The following is a 17,305-nucleotide window of genomic DNA, read 5'->3' on the forward strand; positions in this document are numbered from 1 at the left end:
GGGAAGGAATTCTGGCGGTATATTACGCGGGCTAATTCGGCTAGGTTGCGGTTCCGGTGGCTGCTTCCGAATCGCGCCGGTTGCTGACGTCTCGGGGTTACGGTTCGACGGTCGCGTCGCGTCACGAATCTCATCGTCGGTATGAGGCGCGGGGTTGATTGGTTGCGTCGGTGTGGGTAACGTAATGCTATCGCTGTCGTCTGTCGGTGTAGTCATATAAGCGTCGTCGAGAGCAGGAGGGTCATCCATGTTTAGACCGTGTTGCTTACAAAAATTCGTCAACCGCTGACGACGGACCGGTAATATACCTGCTGTTGACAACGAGCGTCCTTCTAATTCGTTGTTTAATTCGGCGTCGGTCAAGGAGTCTACCCACGCCTTAGCGGACGTGTGTATTGACATAAGAAGTGTTGACTAGCGATAGGTGACCCGAAGAGAAAGAAATTGCGGTATTGATGGATTATTTAATCGGTTAACTAGCGTGACCCTGTAAAGCCGGAAACTGCGATATAAACAACGGAAGATTATATTATCCTATCCAAGCCAAAGGTTTCACAATAGATTTTGTTGTGCAAGAAGATTAATATGGTGACCTCGCTGAAGAAACCAAAACACCGCGATCTAGCGAATCGATAACAAGTTTGATTACAACAAGGGATCACCCCTGCCACACTCTAGACTGAGCAGATTATAAGGTCAGGATGTTTAGGTCGTCCCGTATTATCCCTGAGTTTTTCTATTGATATTACTCGAGAGGTACGTCGGTTAATCTGTGCGGTATCCACGTGTTTTTATGTTCCCGATAGTTATGGCAGTTATGTTGTGCGATATTTAAATATTTTTCGACCTTGCGTTATGGATGGCGGTTAAGCCGTGCGATATTTAGATAATTTTCAAATTTGCGTTATTAGTGGCGGTTAAGCCGTGCGGTATTTAGATAATTTTTGAATTTGCGGTATTGATGGCGAGTAAGCCGTGCGATATTTAAATAGTTTTTAGTTTTCGGTATTTTAATTTAGCGATATCTAGGCTGTATTCGGTCGCAATATGGAACTCTAATATTCGAACTTTGGTTTATATCCAATCTTGGTCGCAGTAATCAATTGGTTTCAATATGTTGCTCAATTGTCTGAGTTCCTCGCAATTTTATTAATTTGTGGGGTTTCTGGGGTTCGTATTCGGTCTCTTACTTTTCTCTGGTGCTTTGACAGTATGCGATAAACTTTGCTTTCACCACTGAATAAGATAATCCCTCTTTATTGGCGTGGCCCCACGTTGGGCGCCATTTTGTAACCGGATATTTTTATATTTGAGGGTATAAACAATATAACGATAATTGGTTACCCTACGGCGCAGTCGCTAACCTAAATAATTAGATAGAGAGAGATACTAAGGGAGAAAGATACAATTGTTGGGCGCCAGACGCACATGCGTCAAAAATAGATAATTAGAGAAAAAGACAACGATAAAGATAAAGGTAATAGATAAAGGTAAGGTCAGGTTCTACGACGGTTTTGCACAGTTCGCTCAGAGAGACAAGATAATGGTAGAGGGGCGGAGTCGAATCCAATAGATAAAATAAGAAACAGGTGAAGCAGGAATAATATCAAATATATTAAACAAGAAGCGATAAGTTTACTGACAAGCAAGTAGCGGAAGAGTTTGCGATACAAATACGATATATGCGATAATTAACAATAGTTACAGCCAGAGAAAGGTTAAGCGAGAGAGTTAACAATTAACGGAACGTTTTCCGAATAAGCGGGAAATATGAGCAAGCTCGCGATATTAAAGGTAATGATTAACACGGTTCTATGACAGGTAGGCAGAACAGAAGAGATACACTGTACTTAAATTAAGCGGTAAGCAAATAAATCATAAAATGTGAGAAGCGATTATAACTCATGCGAAATACAACAATTGAAATAGTTATCACATTACCAGAATGATCAGAAATAGGCAGACAGGGAATTATGAATTACAAGGTAAATTCAAGCGATAGGTCAAATAGAAAATTATTATAAAATATAGAGAATAAAAGATAATACGTAGTCTCTGGTTTGCGGTAAGTGCGAGAGAAAGAAAGATAATAATCGGTACGATAAAAGGTAATTCAAGATAAGGCAAACAATATTCAAGGTAATTAATATGCCACGTACGGCAAACCCAATAGACTACGGACAACTACGATCAGCGATATAAGCGAAGAAAATAGTGAAAAAGATGTTATGCGATATGGCACAATACTCCAATGTCAAATGAACGACGAACGGGACCGCGCAGCGATATAAGATCGCTCCCGCGGTACTCTCACTAAGATGCGATAATCAACGATAATAGATAAAGAGACAGATAGAAACTAATCAGAGAAAATATAACAAAATAGTAATGCTCAGTAGCTAAGATAAAAATTGATCCTTTAACGGAACGCGCTGCTAGACAGCGATATTAGACATTCAAATATTCTAAAAGAGAAAGATAATAAGATAAAGCGATAGTCACTACAATGCGTAAGTAATAATCAACCAGTCGCGAAGTTACTTGCAATAAGACAGAGAAAGGGACAAGATAAGAGATAATAAGGTACGAGCCCAGGTGGCTCAAGCAGACCAACTGCAAGGTAAAGAGAAAAGATACGAGCCCAATTGGCTCAAGCAGACCAACTGCAAGGTAAAGAGAGAAAGAGATAAAGGTAAAGGTACGATATATTGCAAGTAATCTCGTGGCTTCACAAAATAGCAAAGGAACCTCACTTACGTAAAAGAAGATATAGTAGATACTACAGGATGCGGTACACTAGCGATAAACTTAATACAATGATAGCCAAAAAAAAACTCTATTACAGATATCGAGAACACGTCTTTCTTAATTGACAACTGAACGTAGAGTAATGAGATGAGCGATGATCCTGATTTTCATCGAGCTGGTGTCACGTGATTCTTCCCAAAATTTGCGGTATCTTAATTGGACCAGCTGGTCCCGTGGCCTGGTCCACGGATAGGCGGCGATAATCCCTCGCCGTTTGATGTTCTTTTCCCTCGACGACGGGTATCGAGGTATCAGGACGTCGGAAGGTGGTTAGAGATGTTTTCCTGCAGCTATGCGGTATCGTTGGTGAGAAGGGGGTGGGGTCGTACTGCTCAGGTATTGCGATATTGATGTGTGCGGCAATGTTACGTCACCGGTCTCCTGGACTTGCGACAGACTGTAACTCACTCCTTGTTTTACTGGTACTCCCCGTTGTAGCTATTTCGTCGGCGCTGCATCCCGGCCCTCGCTCATGGAAGCCCTCATGCCGGAACGATCTGGTGGTGATGGCCCTCAACCCGGATCCCCACACTAGATCCACCAGATCCACGTGGTCAGCATATCATTAGCCTATTCCACGCCGCAGTCCTTCGATAAGACGGTTCGTTAAGAGAAAACCGTCTTCTATTGTATAGTCAACGACTTAGTAGATATTAGGGTCGGTTCAGCTCCAGGCTGATAAGTATCGTCGACGGGAGGCTTCATTGTGTTTTTGACGCACAGCCCTGTACGCCGCCTGACGATGCATCCGAGCGGTAGAAACATTCGTTCGTGGTTCGGCTCCTGGCCGATAAGTCTCAAATAGTTGGAGGTGCTGTTGTGCATCACGCACGACCCTTTTCGACAACTAGATAGGCATCCATCGGGAGTGGTTTCAGCGGTATTCGTTCGTCTGTAGTCGGTGGTGTTGATGTTGAGCTGGTACTTGACCCCTGTCAGGAAGTGTACTGGTACCTTGACGTGAAGGTCTCGCGGATGGTTCTCGAAGAGCATTACAGAATTAGAAAATAGCATACAATTAGCTTAGTAAAGGGAAATCAACTTAAAGATAATTAGTCGTTCATTTTTGGAGTATTGGCCTCAGACGTGCTTTCGTTATTTTTAGCGATATTTGTACCTAGAGGAATGCGATAATTAAATAAAGTGACGGGGTACGAAATACCACGTCACAACACATAATTATACCTTCTACCCATAATTATGCATACATTAATTGTGTTAGTTTATTCTTCCGAATTCAAATTTCCCCTATCAATAATTGGTTCTCCCAATTAAAGAATAAAATATGACAACCTCACAGTTTATCACGTTAAGCATGCAATGGACCTGCTGTGGTCGCACAAATTGTTATTTCACATATCTATACGTGCAATGTTTGAAATTCTTCATTTTCTCATAGACGATTGTTGAGGTACAGCGGCTTGGTAAGTCGTCCGATACACCCGTTTTCGCTGAGCATCCTTCCGTAGATGAACCAAATTGGAATCAACTTTAGCTTGAACGTGACTAAAGTCTGGCAAACGAGAAGACAGGCGACGGCGCTCAGAGTTCACGAGCTTCTTTTCAACGATCCCGGCGGACTCTATCGACGAATTTCTCGCAGTTTTCCTATACCACTTATACGCGATTAACGGGATTATATGTACATACACAAAGTCAGATGTCAATCAGGTCACCAATATACATACGATACAGTTCGACCGACGGCGTCCTTACGGACGTCGGAGGTGGTGGTGGGACTGGAGTCTTGGACCGTCTGTCCAGCGGATATTTCGGTTTCCGAAACTCTTCCCAAGTTGGAGTTGGCAGCCGTCGATGGTTTCGCGGATTCCCAAAATTTGTACTTGCTGTAGAGCGAGTCCTTCGCAGATTTCTCACTGCTAAGAGTTATTCTCGAGGACTTTCGCCCCGCAGCTACGCGAGTAAGCTCATCCTGCACTCCGGCAGGAATCAACCCCACAGAATTGTCCGCTCGCGAAATCTGCTCTGTATTGTTTGAATTTTCCCGATCTGGCGTTTCCTGTAAACAATTCTTAATTGCGGCGCAATTTTCTGCTGCGATGAATTTTGGTGTTGGATGAAAAGATTTAATTTCATCCAGTCAGGATTATTTGTTATAAAGTATAGTATATGCAGGTCATCTCAAGAAATTACCTTACCATCATTTCCGTCCTCCACATTCTCATCATGTCAAGGACGTTCGAAGAGTGAGCTTCGAGTATCGAGTGAGTACCCTATAGGGCAAGTGAAGGAAATTTTTTTCAGGAAGAATTATATCACGATTGACTCGTAACGTTAAATTAAACGTTTGCGTATCGGTTGGTTGATGCTTACGGCTATCCAAGGGTGATTTTCAACCTCAGCTGCGGTCATGCGAAACGCCGGATTTTTCTGAAGCATTTTGCTTAACAAATGCTTTGCTCCTTCTGAGCAAGATAAACCTTCAGCCGAAAATTAATGGAAATATAAATTTCAGTGTAATTTATTATTATTTTTTTATACTTTATATATTTTATTATATTTTAGTGTTATATTGTTCGACCTAAATATAACACGAGAGTCTTTAATTCGTTTGAAAGGTACCGTACACGGTACGTGAATTATATCTACGCACCAGAAAGATCAAGCTCTTGTGTTTTAACGAGCATATGGAGGTGCTGATCGTTCGTAGAATAAAATGGAAACTTCCCAACGAGCAGGACGTACATTATAATTCCCATGGACCAAACGTCACACTGCTGGCTATAAGATTTAGTGGAGATCATTTCTGGCGCTGTGCGAAGAAGACGTTGGTGATAAAAATCCGGTTTTAAACAAAATTAAATAAATTCAAACACCTATATTGTATTCAAATATCTTATATTGGAACCGATTGTAATTATAAGCGAATGAGTAATATTATATAATATTATATAAGACTTATATCTAAGTCTAATAATATTTTCAGTAGAATTTATTTACCCATGTAAGTAAGCGTGCCGCAACAATCATGCAGCATGGTTTCGTATCCCGTACCGCCCCGCACCGCACTAAGCCCAAAGTCCGTTACTTTTATATGTAAATCGTCGTCCGGATTTTGCGGGTTCGCAGCGATCAGAATATTTTCCAACTTCAGATCACGGTGAACGATGTCTGTACAGATATGTTTTCAAAATATAAGAGTACGATAAAAAATGTAATCGATCCTCAACGAATTAATGTATCATTTACCTATAACTACAGGCATGTTTCTCTGTGGTGATCAATTGCCATATTTGAATACTTAGTTAATTAGTTTCGAATCGACTCTAGCGTTGAAATAGAAGCATTCAAGAATTGGAACTGAAAGCTATTTGAGTGTTCCAGGAATTTATAGGAATAATGGTTTAAATTCACGTTGACAGCACGGTTTACAATTATAAGTGCTTTAAAGGATAATACTGTTATAAAGGGTGAAATATCGATGAGCCTATCTTGCAGTAATTTCACTGACCGTTTTTGTGTAGGTAGGAAAGGGCACCAGCCAAGCTACGAATAACAGTCAATGTTTCCTTTTCTTCGAAGCGTTTCTTCGCTTTGAAAGTTTTTGCTAACGACCCCGTGCAAAGCTCAAATATTAAATAAATTGTCTATAAACAAAAAAACACATTCATTACTATATAATATCTAGTAAAAATGTTAGTAAAACTGTGTAAATATGACTGAACCGATTGGAACGTAAATTATAAAATTATTCTCACCTTCGGCGATTCAAAAACGCGGTCGAGGAGGATTATGTTCGGATGATAGACCAACTTGAGAATATGGATTTCCCGTTCGACGAGCATTATTCTCGAGGCGCCAGCCTAATGAAAATAACTTAGTGCTCTGCATGAAACTTGACGCAACGATGATCCTTATTATGTAATAAATATTTAAACGTACTTGAGACTTATTGATAATTTTAACTGCCCAATTGAGCCCCGACCCTTTGTGACTCGCTTTAACGACAGTACCGAAGCTTCCTTTCCCTAAAATCTCACCAAACTCGTAGATTCTCTGCAATTCAGCGAGGTCCGTAATTCTTTTATGTATCAAATCTCGCTCTTTCAATTTAGTCGAGTGCGTCGATGAATGTTTTTGAAACATAAGTTTGATCTTTTTACCCCGTAACCTGTGCCTGTCATGTCAAAACTGAAAATGTGACAGCCTTCGCTAAATTAATAAATAAAAAATTACTGCCCTCATCCGATGATTGAACGTTTCGGTCGGCTCAACACATCAATATGCGTGATTATTTCTAAGCATTTATATGAACCGTGTATCGTTGTTAATAAAGAGTTATGCTGTTGATAATTTGACAACAGTGATTATAGTGTTCAATCTTTCTACCATACTTGGCGTAAGATGAATTTAAATTTACCGCGGGCTTGGTCGGTGAGAGAGAAATTTTTCCAACCGACTGGTAACTAGCCCCATCTGTAAATTGAAATAGAAAATTTCACTGGCTCTGAAGGTTGTTGCGTGGTGCAGCATGTACCGGCACCGTTGCAGCAGACTCTTCGAAAAACAAGAAGTGAAGTCAGGACAGGCCGCGGATCATGACCGATATCGTCGTCCAACAACGCCTGTGAATTTGTTGTGACAGAGATTTTCTTATGTATGGAGATTATTTAGGGGAAAACTATTTTTTAAAGTATGGATTCATCGCCTTCCTTGGAAACTGTCTATCAGGCTGTGTATTCCCTTTACAACAACCCAAACTCAGCCGAGAAGGAAAAGGCCTCGGTATGGTTGGGGGAGCTACAAAGTTCCGTGAGTATTAACCTCAGTTTGTTGAAAATCTTATACCTAACGAGCATTTTTCGTTCCGGAAGGAGTCCTCGGCCCTCATATTATATCTAATCTCACTACAGTCCCAATTTTCGATTCGGAACGTCAGAAAGTCGCGTGCACCATCACACGTCATAACCTGTAATTTTCTCGGACGTCGACCACTTTTTTTGATCCTGGCACATGCCCTCCTTACAAAAAAAAAAGAGACAAAATTAATACTTGATTTGGAAGAAGCTGATAATTATGTTAAAGTTTAAATTGTATGTCAAACTTCGTCATGCTAACAAAATGCCTAGATCTTGGTCTGATGTTTGGAAAACGAGAGGAAATTTATATGCAATTTCTTTATTAACCGACAAGTGGATTTAAAGTTTTTTTTTTAATTTCTGTCAAAATATGCAGTTTATTGCGACAAAAAATTAAATTTGAAGATTTGAGAGTGTTGGGAATTAGGGCTTTGAAAAAAAATTATACCCTTCCATTTCATATCTGTAGCTGAGAAGCATGTGGGAAAACGTGATATCTTGTTTCTACAGGTGTTCGCATGGAAAGTAGCGGACGAAATGTTACAGCAAAAACGAGATGTAGAATCTTGTTACTTTGCTGCGCAGACCATGCGTACAAAGATACAATTGTCATTTCACGAACTGCCTGCAGAGGCTCACAATTCATTGAGAGACTCTTTGATGGATCACATATCCCAAATAAACGAGCACACCAGCAACGTCATCGTTACACAGGTGCGCATCAGTTATACAATTGACACAGGAACATGAAATTTTAAATATTTTGCCTTAAATAATATCCAATTATTTTTAATTGGAAATTTGAATTTTTTTCCTTGACTGTCTCGGTATTTTAAAACTTTCTTTACTTCTAGCTGTGCTTAGCACTCGCAGATCTCACTCTGCAAATGTGCTCATGGCAAAAGCCAGTTGTTGATCTAATCAACAGGTTTGGCGGAGCCACAGCTAGCTTATGGCCACTCTTAGAAGTCATGACAGTTTTACCAGAAGAAGTCAACTCCAGATCTCTCAAGTGAGTTGCTAATATTTAACACAAAAAATTACATTGTATGTATTTTCCAAACTACCTTGAAAAGTGGGTGTTGAGATAACGCTAAGTAATTGAATACATTGTTTGAAACTTTAGATTAGGCGCTAACCGGCGTCAGCATATCATCATGGACCTTAATGCTAGTGCCGATACGGTTACAGAGTTCTTGGTGAGTATTTTCTTATTCTTTGTTATTTTACGGTTGTTTATTTATAGATCCAACATTTGGTAGTCAAGCAATGCCCAACTTTGGCTAGCACAACTTCAAAAACTTGCGCTTGAGATTGTGAATTTGAGATCTGTTTCTTGTATTTCGAAACAATTAATTGTAATTATGAAACTAAAGTCACTTCTGGTAGTGGGACATTTAATGAATTGATATTTTTCTTGGCAGAAAGTTTGCTTAGAAAACGGTGGTGACAATGCACAAATTCAGGTCAGGATCCTTCGATGCTTTACCAGCTGGGTAGCAGTTCATGCGATATCCCTTCAAGCTGTCGGAAGCAGCGATGTTGTGGCATACGCTTTCCAGGTAAGCTAAACTGTGTGGTCACTGAAAGGTGTGCAAAGTTCATTTTTATATTAACAACATATCAAATTACACTTGGAATGCTTATGTTATTTCTCATTTGGTGATACAAACAGAAGGTAGAATAAAAAGTTTAGTTGAATTTTAAAGCTTTTCGTTTGTTGTAAATTTTGCTCGATCATTCGTGCAGGTACTCGGTAACCACATGACAGGATCACAGCTACATGAAGTAGCCACAGATTGCGTCTGTGTTTTACTGCAGTCATTGAAAGACGAAGGTTGCTTGAATCATAGCCAAAGTAACGGTGAAATAGAAATGCAACGGCAGCAGCTTCAACTGTGTGTCTTCACTAGCGTGATGAATCTTGAGCAGCCTTATCACTTATCCGTTGCTCATGAAGATATGGAGAAGTACTTCGAATTCTATTGTCTATTTCTTTTTTGAGAGATACCTATACATACCATTTCTCCTTCAATTTATCGACCATAATGAACTGGTTATTTACTGATAGTTTTATGCATACTCTATTTTCAACAGATCCATGAATTACTGTCGTATCTTCACGGAACTTGCTGAGTCTTTTTTAGACACAATGGTTAGCGGTTGCCTAGGAGGCAAGCAACATTATTCAGTGAAGATACTCGATCTTGTGCTCACCTGTGTAGGGCATCACGACTACGAGGTAACATAATAAAAGGGTCGACTACGGACATTTCTAAGTTTCTTACCTTTTTCTACCACTTAATGAAATGTCTCAAAGCATATGCCGGATGAATAACGTTTCAGCTAAACGCTCATCTCTTCTAGGTCGCAGAGATCACTTTCAACTTGTGGTACAGACTGTCAGAAGATCTTTATCAACGAAATAGTGATGATCTTAACACCACTTTTAGACCCCACTTTGAACGACTTGTTGGAGCATTATGTAGGCATTGCCAAATGGAACCGGACCACGTGAGTAACGCTTTTTGTGCATGAACCGCAAAATTTCTTCGTGACTGTTGTGAATAACGAAAAAATTTCATCAGTTGGGCCTTGTCGAGGAAGGCGGTGGCGGTGAGGACTTTGCCGATTTCCGAGGCCGTGTGTCTGAACTGATCAAGGATGTAGTATTTGTTGTGGGCAGCTGTCACTGTTTTCGTCAAATGTTCACGGCCTTAACAGGTGCTGTCGGGCCGCAGGGCCAACAGCAAACTCCAACTTGGGACTCGAGTGAGGCAGCACTTTTTGTAATGCAAGCTGTTGCCAAGAATATTATACCGTAAGTCCCTCGAGTCAATATTATATAAATGGGAGAAATAAGAACGCGCCTGATACTGAAATCTCGGTGTGGATTGGCATCATAATATTGTGTACTACATCTACAACTGAGCATGATTACGTTTAATGCTGTAAGTTTTGATTCATGGAAAATAATTATTTCTATCATTATTTTCACAGAGAAGAAAATGACGTGGTGCCAAAAGTGGTTGAGGCAATTTTGAATCTACCTGAAAATACGCACATAGCTGTACGACACACTAGTATTTTGTTATTAGGAGAACTTTGTGAGTGGATAGAGAGGCACCCCCAGTCCTTGGGTAATAATAACCATCTCGTTGCTGTATCTCAACACCTCGTGCTCGTGAACAGTGAAATCCGATTGAACCCTCGTACCATTTTCGTACAGTTGTCCGAAATTTCTCCTGTTTAGTTGAAGTTGCGAATGTATCGCCTTTCTATATAATTGCGCTTACCGATTTCACTGTTGATGGCTTTCGGAGTAAGAAGAACGAGGAGAGACCAGCTATTCATAAAAATATCCCCTTTTTTGTTCAAAATGAAAAAAATTTATTCTGAATACTTGTTGATATTAGAGCCGGTGTTGAACTTCCTTTTGGCATGCCTTAGCCAAAGAGGTTTGGGAGGTGCTGCCTCTGGGGCATTGCAAAGCATTTGTGCCGCTTGTCCTAAGCACATGGCTGGACATTTTCCAGGGCTTCTACAGATTGCACGATCTCTAGACAGTTTTGCGATCACTAACGATGCTGCAATTGGGTTGCTAAAAGGTATGATATTTTGCTTTGGACAAATTTTTTCACTTATTAATCAGTGGTCTAATATTTTTCGAAGAACATGTTGGTACTGTAGTGTTCTTGTAAATCTGTGAAATGAAAAAAGTCAAGAAATTGTAACTGGAGAACAACAAATAGAAGTTACACGATCTGACTTCATTGCCGGCAGGTGTTTCTATGATCCTGGCAACATTACCACGCGATGAAATTGGCCCGGCAATGAAAGAGCTGTGTTGGATTCAGGCTCGACCATTGTGTCATCTCATAGAATCGCGGGGAATTCCTATTGAGAGAGGAACAAAAGCAGACCCAGTTGTATGGTTGGATAGATTAGCAGCTATCTTTAGGCATACGAATCCTCGCATCGATAACCCAGCTGAACCTCATCCCTGTCAAAGTGTCATCACCGAGGTATTGAATCTTTACTTACAAGTTAATTTACGAGTACCGTATACATCAGTCAGGAAACAAGAAAGAAAACTGAATATCCTTGGCAAAATACAACACCTTGATTGCAGCTAAGAATGGCATTAGGTACAAATTGTTATTCATTTTACACTTCATAGATGTGGCCTGTACTATCAAACGCCTGTCATACGTATCAGCAAGATGCCAGACTGATGGAAAGGTGCTGCCGTTGCCTCAGATTTGCTGTAAGATGTGTTGGCAGGCATTCGTCTCACCTTCTAGAGCCTCTTGTCAAACAGGTATGTTGTTGCAAGGAAGATGAAAACTTTATCTTGACTTCAGAATAATGTCACATTTCAGAAGAGCTCAAGACTGTTGACGTTGCATATATCTATATTGCCTAACAAGTAAGAAAAATATTTTTCCAGATCGTAGAACTGTACAGTAGTCATCAGAATAGTTGTTTCCTCTACCTTGGTTCAATTCTTGTTGACGAGTATGCGACTGATGCGGATTGTGTATCTGGGCTACTGCGTATGCTTGAAGCTTTTGTTGGTCCTGCCTTTGCAATCCTCCAGCGACCTGATGGATTGAAAAATCATCCAGACACTGTGGACGACTTGTTTCGCCTGTGTGCTAGGTAACACACGGATAACAACTCTAGATATTTGATTATCATCGAAATAAAATAGCGAATACTAAGAATAATAACAGCAAATTTCCAACGTTCTCATTGAATTTTTTCCAACAGGTTTCTGCAGAGAGCTCCGGTAGCTTTTCTACACCTTGCAGCTCTCGGAAATGTAGTTGAATGTGCTCTGTTAGCCTGCAGTCTCGATCATAGGGACGCCAACGCTTCTGTGATGAAGTTTTTCTACGACTTACTATATAGCGGTAGGAATCACGAGGTAAGTAATAAAAACAGAGCCTCCAGTTTACTTATATGCGAGAGAAAATGATAAATCGTTTGATAGATATTATGATTTTAATACATTACATAGTACCTAATTCTACAATATAATCCTCAGAACCGACCTGATTTTGAGATACGGAAACAACTGGTGCGAGGAATAGTTAATGAAAAGGGACAGACTTTGGTAGCTCGACTTATCCATGCCTCCGTCTTTTCTCTACACTCGTACATGCTGTCCGACGTTGCCGAGGTCATCATTGAGCTTGCCCTTGTTGACAGAGAGGTTTGTCCATGGTTTTTTTTATTAATAGCACCGATAAGTGCCAATAAAGCATTGGGAATAACTTTCCTAGTAATGAGTAATTCATCAAGACTGTCTTGAGATTGGTTCAAATATATCTTTACAAGTTCCGACCATCTGTTGACCGCGATTTCCTTCGTTTAGTTGGTTTCAAGGTGGCTGGAGGAAGCAATAAAGGCAATGCCAACTCAAAATGCTGGTGGAAGTCCAACAACAACACCTGCCCAGCTTTTGGAATTTCACAACGCAGTAATGAGGTATTGCTACGAAATACATGCGTGTGTGTGTGTGACTAGCTGGGTTATAATTCATCGGGAAAATTCGTTTTCTCGGGTGTTGTTGAGAGGAATGTAAATGTTATTATGTTCAGGATCTTGCATATGAAGCGATGACCTGCCAAATCGACAAAAACAAATTCTGATGGAGTTTATTTGTGTTACAGGGCAGACACTCCAAAAGCGGTTGCACATGCTCTACGAAACTTTGCCCGGCTATTTCGTTGATATGGAGAGATGGAGAAAGAACGTTAATTCCACAATACAGTGGATAATGCAAGTCTGGTAAAACACTCTCCGTCTTGTTAAATGTCCGGGATTAACTGATTTGATACTGACATTGACAATTAATACACCAGAGAAACAACAAGACAGCGTTATATCTAGCTAATAAAAATCTTTTAGTGTCAGATGCCAATTTACCACGCGCCAATTGAAAAAGAGAGTATTTGTATAGGTACAGAAATACATTATAAGCAAACACATTAGTTTTTTTTTGTGGTTCTAGAAAGGTTAAACTTCAAGTTACTGGATACTGCCATCATTTGTTTGGAAAACCTTATGTCACAACTGAATTTCACGGCTTTGAAAGTATTTCGGTGGGTACTTTTATTTTACAGTCAAAATCGGATGTTGAAGAAAATTACCATGGCTATACATACACTGTCGATAATTGATTCATCAACAAGTATTGGCCGTAGTTAGATATTGATAAATAAGGTATAACATAGTAATGTACTATAATATGCTTATCAGTGTGTAACTGCTGGTGGTATGAGTTAGACTTAAAAACCTCAAAGTCTGAGGATTTTTTACGCTACCTATTACAGTTTAGGTATAATGCGTCTAGTCAAAAACAAGAAGTAAGGATTCGTGTCTACATGTGTGAATTGAATAATCCATACAAATGCATTTTTAAATTGATGCGTGGCAAATTTTAAGGGGTAAATCCGAAATAAGTGTCACTCTGAGAGACAGCCGCCAATTTTCGATCAACGTTTTTCTAAACGGCTAGAATTAAATATACGTACAATACCTACATCAATTTTGTTTATCGGCATTGAGACAGCTGTGACTACATTTCTAGCGGAATTATCTCCTCACAAACACGTGGCACATTTTCTTAATCACGTTTGAAAATTGACGTTCTGAAATCTGATCGGTAATACACATTATATGTTTTCTAACATGAGTTCTGGAAGATATTTATCTGCCGCATCCGCTTTTCTGGCATTACTTCATTGAAATCAGTAGTAGTTGTAAAACTATAAAATACGCTGATGACATAAAAATGTGCATTAAGCTCGCAAAGGGAATCGAAAATTTATAAATATATTGGTAAAGGGCCTGGAATTGATGAGATGATTTTTATCTCTCCCTTTTCGTTTTATTGATGAATGGCGCCAAATTGTGTATGTCCAGGTCATCTTCCATTGAAATGAATATAGATTTATGTACGTGAGAAAATATTGTGTACAAATGTAAGAGTATCTAGAAATAATTCTATTACGCGAGCTCAGGTTTGTTGAATCTATGTAAATAACACGTTTTACCATTTTATCAAGCCTATAACCAAGCATATACGACCAAGATATGGCTTTTCATTTTCGCATTCTGATTTTAATTTCATCAAATATTACTTTGCATGTTTTTAAAAGCATCCAATAACCCGCTTTCGCGCACACTTCAATGTTATTGATATATTCAGTTTTGTCTGTTTCTGATAGCAGTTCTTGCTCGTTTTTCGTCATGTTGAACCAACGCAAAGGATTTTTTTTTCTTTTGTTTCTCATCATTTTATTTTCTTGCATTTTGATGTAGCAATATTTTTGTTGGTGCTAGTGGTACGGAGTAACATCTCACGCACAGAATGCGGACTTTCCATACAAGAAATTTTGTCGAACTGTGTACATGATTTCAAAATTTTTGTTTTTACGCAGTACACAGGGCAAATTACACCTTGAAATTTATCATATTTAACATATCTATAACGAAAGTATTTTTCATCTCCTGCAACTTACTACATCTATCTATGTAGTAATGATGTGATTCGACGTACAAACCTATATGATTATATAAACATGTTTATGTACCGACATTGCCATCTCTGACCTGAAGGAAATTCATAGTTATTATGGCAAAAATCACCGTGATATAATTGATAGTAATTAATGAATATCTTCCAGAAACTATAGACATTTGGTTTTGCAATTCTATCTATACGATATACAAATTCCACTGTGTTTGTGGTAATGTGGCATCAATACTGCGTATACATATGTGTAATTTATGATAAATTAGACGAAGGTGCGCGTGAGGTTTTTTTTCTATGCGCAAATGTGATGTAGAAATCGAAAGAATAGAGAGTATGTGTGTTTGTGAATGTTTGGATGCAAATATTAGAGATGCGATTATGAAACATGACTCGTGTCACAGACGTATATTACATTTAAGGTATACTATTAGATAGTTTTAAGAAATCTATTCTAGTAACTAATATTGTTGACAAAATTGTGTAAAATTTTGAGCCCGTTTTTAACATTCATAAAATCATTTGATAATTGACTATGTGATCAATTTTACAAAATTTAACGAAACGTCTATCGTTATACGACTATATAGTCACACATTGTCATTTTTCGTTTACCTTTTTTTTTTTCTCCATGTTTTCATATAATTATCATTATTTTTTCGCAACTCGTAACTCTGTCCCGCGACGAAGAGTGCTTGACACCAAAGATTATCTAACTTCCACAATCCTACCTATCGTCGCACCTACTTTCACAATGGCATACAATTACAATTTTCAGTTTCGGCCATTCAATCATTTCGTGGATTTTATCATAACTATGAAAGCCCATGCAATCTTTCTTCCCACCTACTTATGACATTTGTTTTTCGCTTTGGTCTGCCGAGGAAGTGAAAAGACGTTTGATGAGCTTTTATATTTTTCTTTGTAATATCTGAATGGCTTACTTGAAGGAGTTGAGCGTACGCAAAAAATGATACTGTTCATAGTTCTTACTGTTAAAGCAATTAAGCCACAGAAATTTGGAAAGTACAGGTAGGACCATGTTTGTAATTATCCACAAATCGATGAAACTAATGTCACTTGTCGTTGCACATATAATTGCTTCCAAACCTCTGAGCGTCTCTACACGAAATTTGACCTCTGAACAAAAATATAAGCACTTGAAACTCGTGGGTATAATAACGGCTTGGAAAGAAAAATTTGTTGCAACTGTAAGATTATTGTCATTAAACTAATTTACGCTGAAAGCATTGGTCTCGACAGATCACGCCTTGGCAGCCATGCTGCGAGCTGCTGCTAATAGTATTTTGTCATTTTGTTTTGTAACAACAAAAAAAAAAAAAGGAAAGAAAGAAAAAGAGATTATCAACAAAGTTCAAATAAAGTGATATTTTTTAACTAACATCTTGAATTTCACCTAATAATAAAGAAGAAAAAGGAACAAAAAGAAAATCAAATAATTCTTGCTCATCATTTGTGTTATTTTCATCTCGGCATGATCGCATACGTACACCTACATAAGTATGTATAATATATACATATGAATAAGATGAAATTCATGCACTTACGCGTGCGCAAAGCTTTCAATTTGTTCTCTGAATGCTATTTACATGAATTTTTGATAATCGCGCCAGACGGTGGAGAATGGTCGAGAATTCGAGGAATATGGGTAGGGATTTCGTGATTTTTTTTTTTTTTTTTCACTCAATTTTATAATTGAGTAACGGGCCTTGGCAACATTTTTCATTTAACAAATTGAATTATATTCCAGTTATAAACGAGACTCATATATACGCTAGTTGCGTATAACTGTCACGAGCAGTTAAACAGACTTGTGTCATTGTAACCAACCTCGTTCAACTGGTATCCAAGTTACTTGCGCCTTGAACTCACGCAAGACAGCGCTAATAGGCTATATACGTGGCCACCGCATGATCACACGCTGCGCTTAATACTAAATATCACGTTTGTATAGCTTATACGTTTACAAACAAAAGACTCGTGTAATTATATCAACGATAACAACGCGCCGCGTTTATTACTCACAATCAGCCTGAGGTCAAATGTTCTGTATGTATGGAAAGTGCGTTGCCCACAAAATCAGAGGTGACCGCAGGACAAATTCGTACGAAGA

At 38.9% G+C, this 17,305-nt stretch overlaps 2 protein-coding genes across 2 annotated transcripts; one reads left to right on the top strand and one right to left on the bottom strand.

Annotated features, from left to right (window-relative positions):
* Nucleotides 1-4,193: 4,193 nt before the first annotated feature.
* On the bottom strand, nt 4,194-7,003 carry LOC124293472 (serine/threonine-protein kinase 33-like). The gene is made up of 9 exons (XM_046734354.1): nt 6,712-7,003; nt 6,528-6,632; nt 6,281-6,416; nt 5,770-5,940; nt 5,423-5,581; nt 5,143-5,249; nt 4,968-5,042; nt 4,525-4,828; nt 4,194-4,321 (listed from the first exon to the last, which is right to left on the bottom strand). The coding sequence occupies exons 1-9, from the start codon at nt 6,913-6,915 to the stop codon at nt 4,194-4,196; spliced, it is 1,389 nt and encodes a 462-aa protein (XP_046590310.1). The 5' UTR covers nt 6,916-7,003.
* A 345-nt stretch (nt 7,004-7,348) lies between these two features.
* Nucleotides 7,349-16,846, top strand: LOC107224276 (transportin-3). The gene is made up of 18 exons (XM_015664269.2): nt 7,349-7,581; nt 8,139-8,342; nt 8,483-8,640; nt 8,755-8,827; nt 9,053-9,190; nt 9,378-9,598; nt 9,726-9,870; nt 9,996-10,142; nt 10,217-10,449; nt 10,629-10,768; nt 11,045-11,236; nt 11,412-11,653; nt 11,809-11,949; nt 12,079-12,290; nt 12,402-12,558; nt 12,679-12,846; nt 13,009-13,121; nt 13,307-16,846. Exons 1-18 carry the CDS (start codon nt 7,465-7,467, stop codon nt 13,365-13,367), a joined length of 2,862 nt encoding a protein of 953 aa, XP_015519755.2. The 5' UTR covers nt 7,349-7,464; the 3' UTR covers nt 13,368-16,846.
* Nucleotides 16,847-17,305: the final 459 nt, after the last annotated feature.

This window comes from Neodiprion lecontei, chromosome 3 (assembly GCF_021901455.1).
Source record: "Neodiprion lecontei isolate iyNeoLeco1 chromosome 3, iyNeoLeco1.1, whole genome shotgun sequence".
Lineage (NCBI taxonomy): Eukaryota > Metazoa > Arthropoda > Insecta > Hymenoptera > Diprionidae > Neodiprion > Neodiprion lecontei.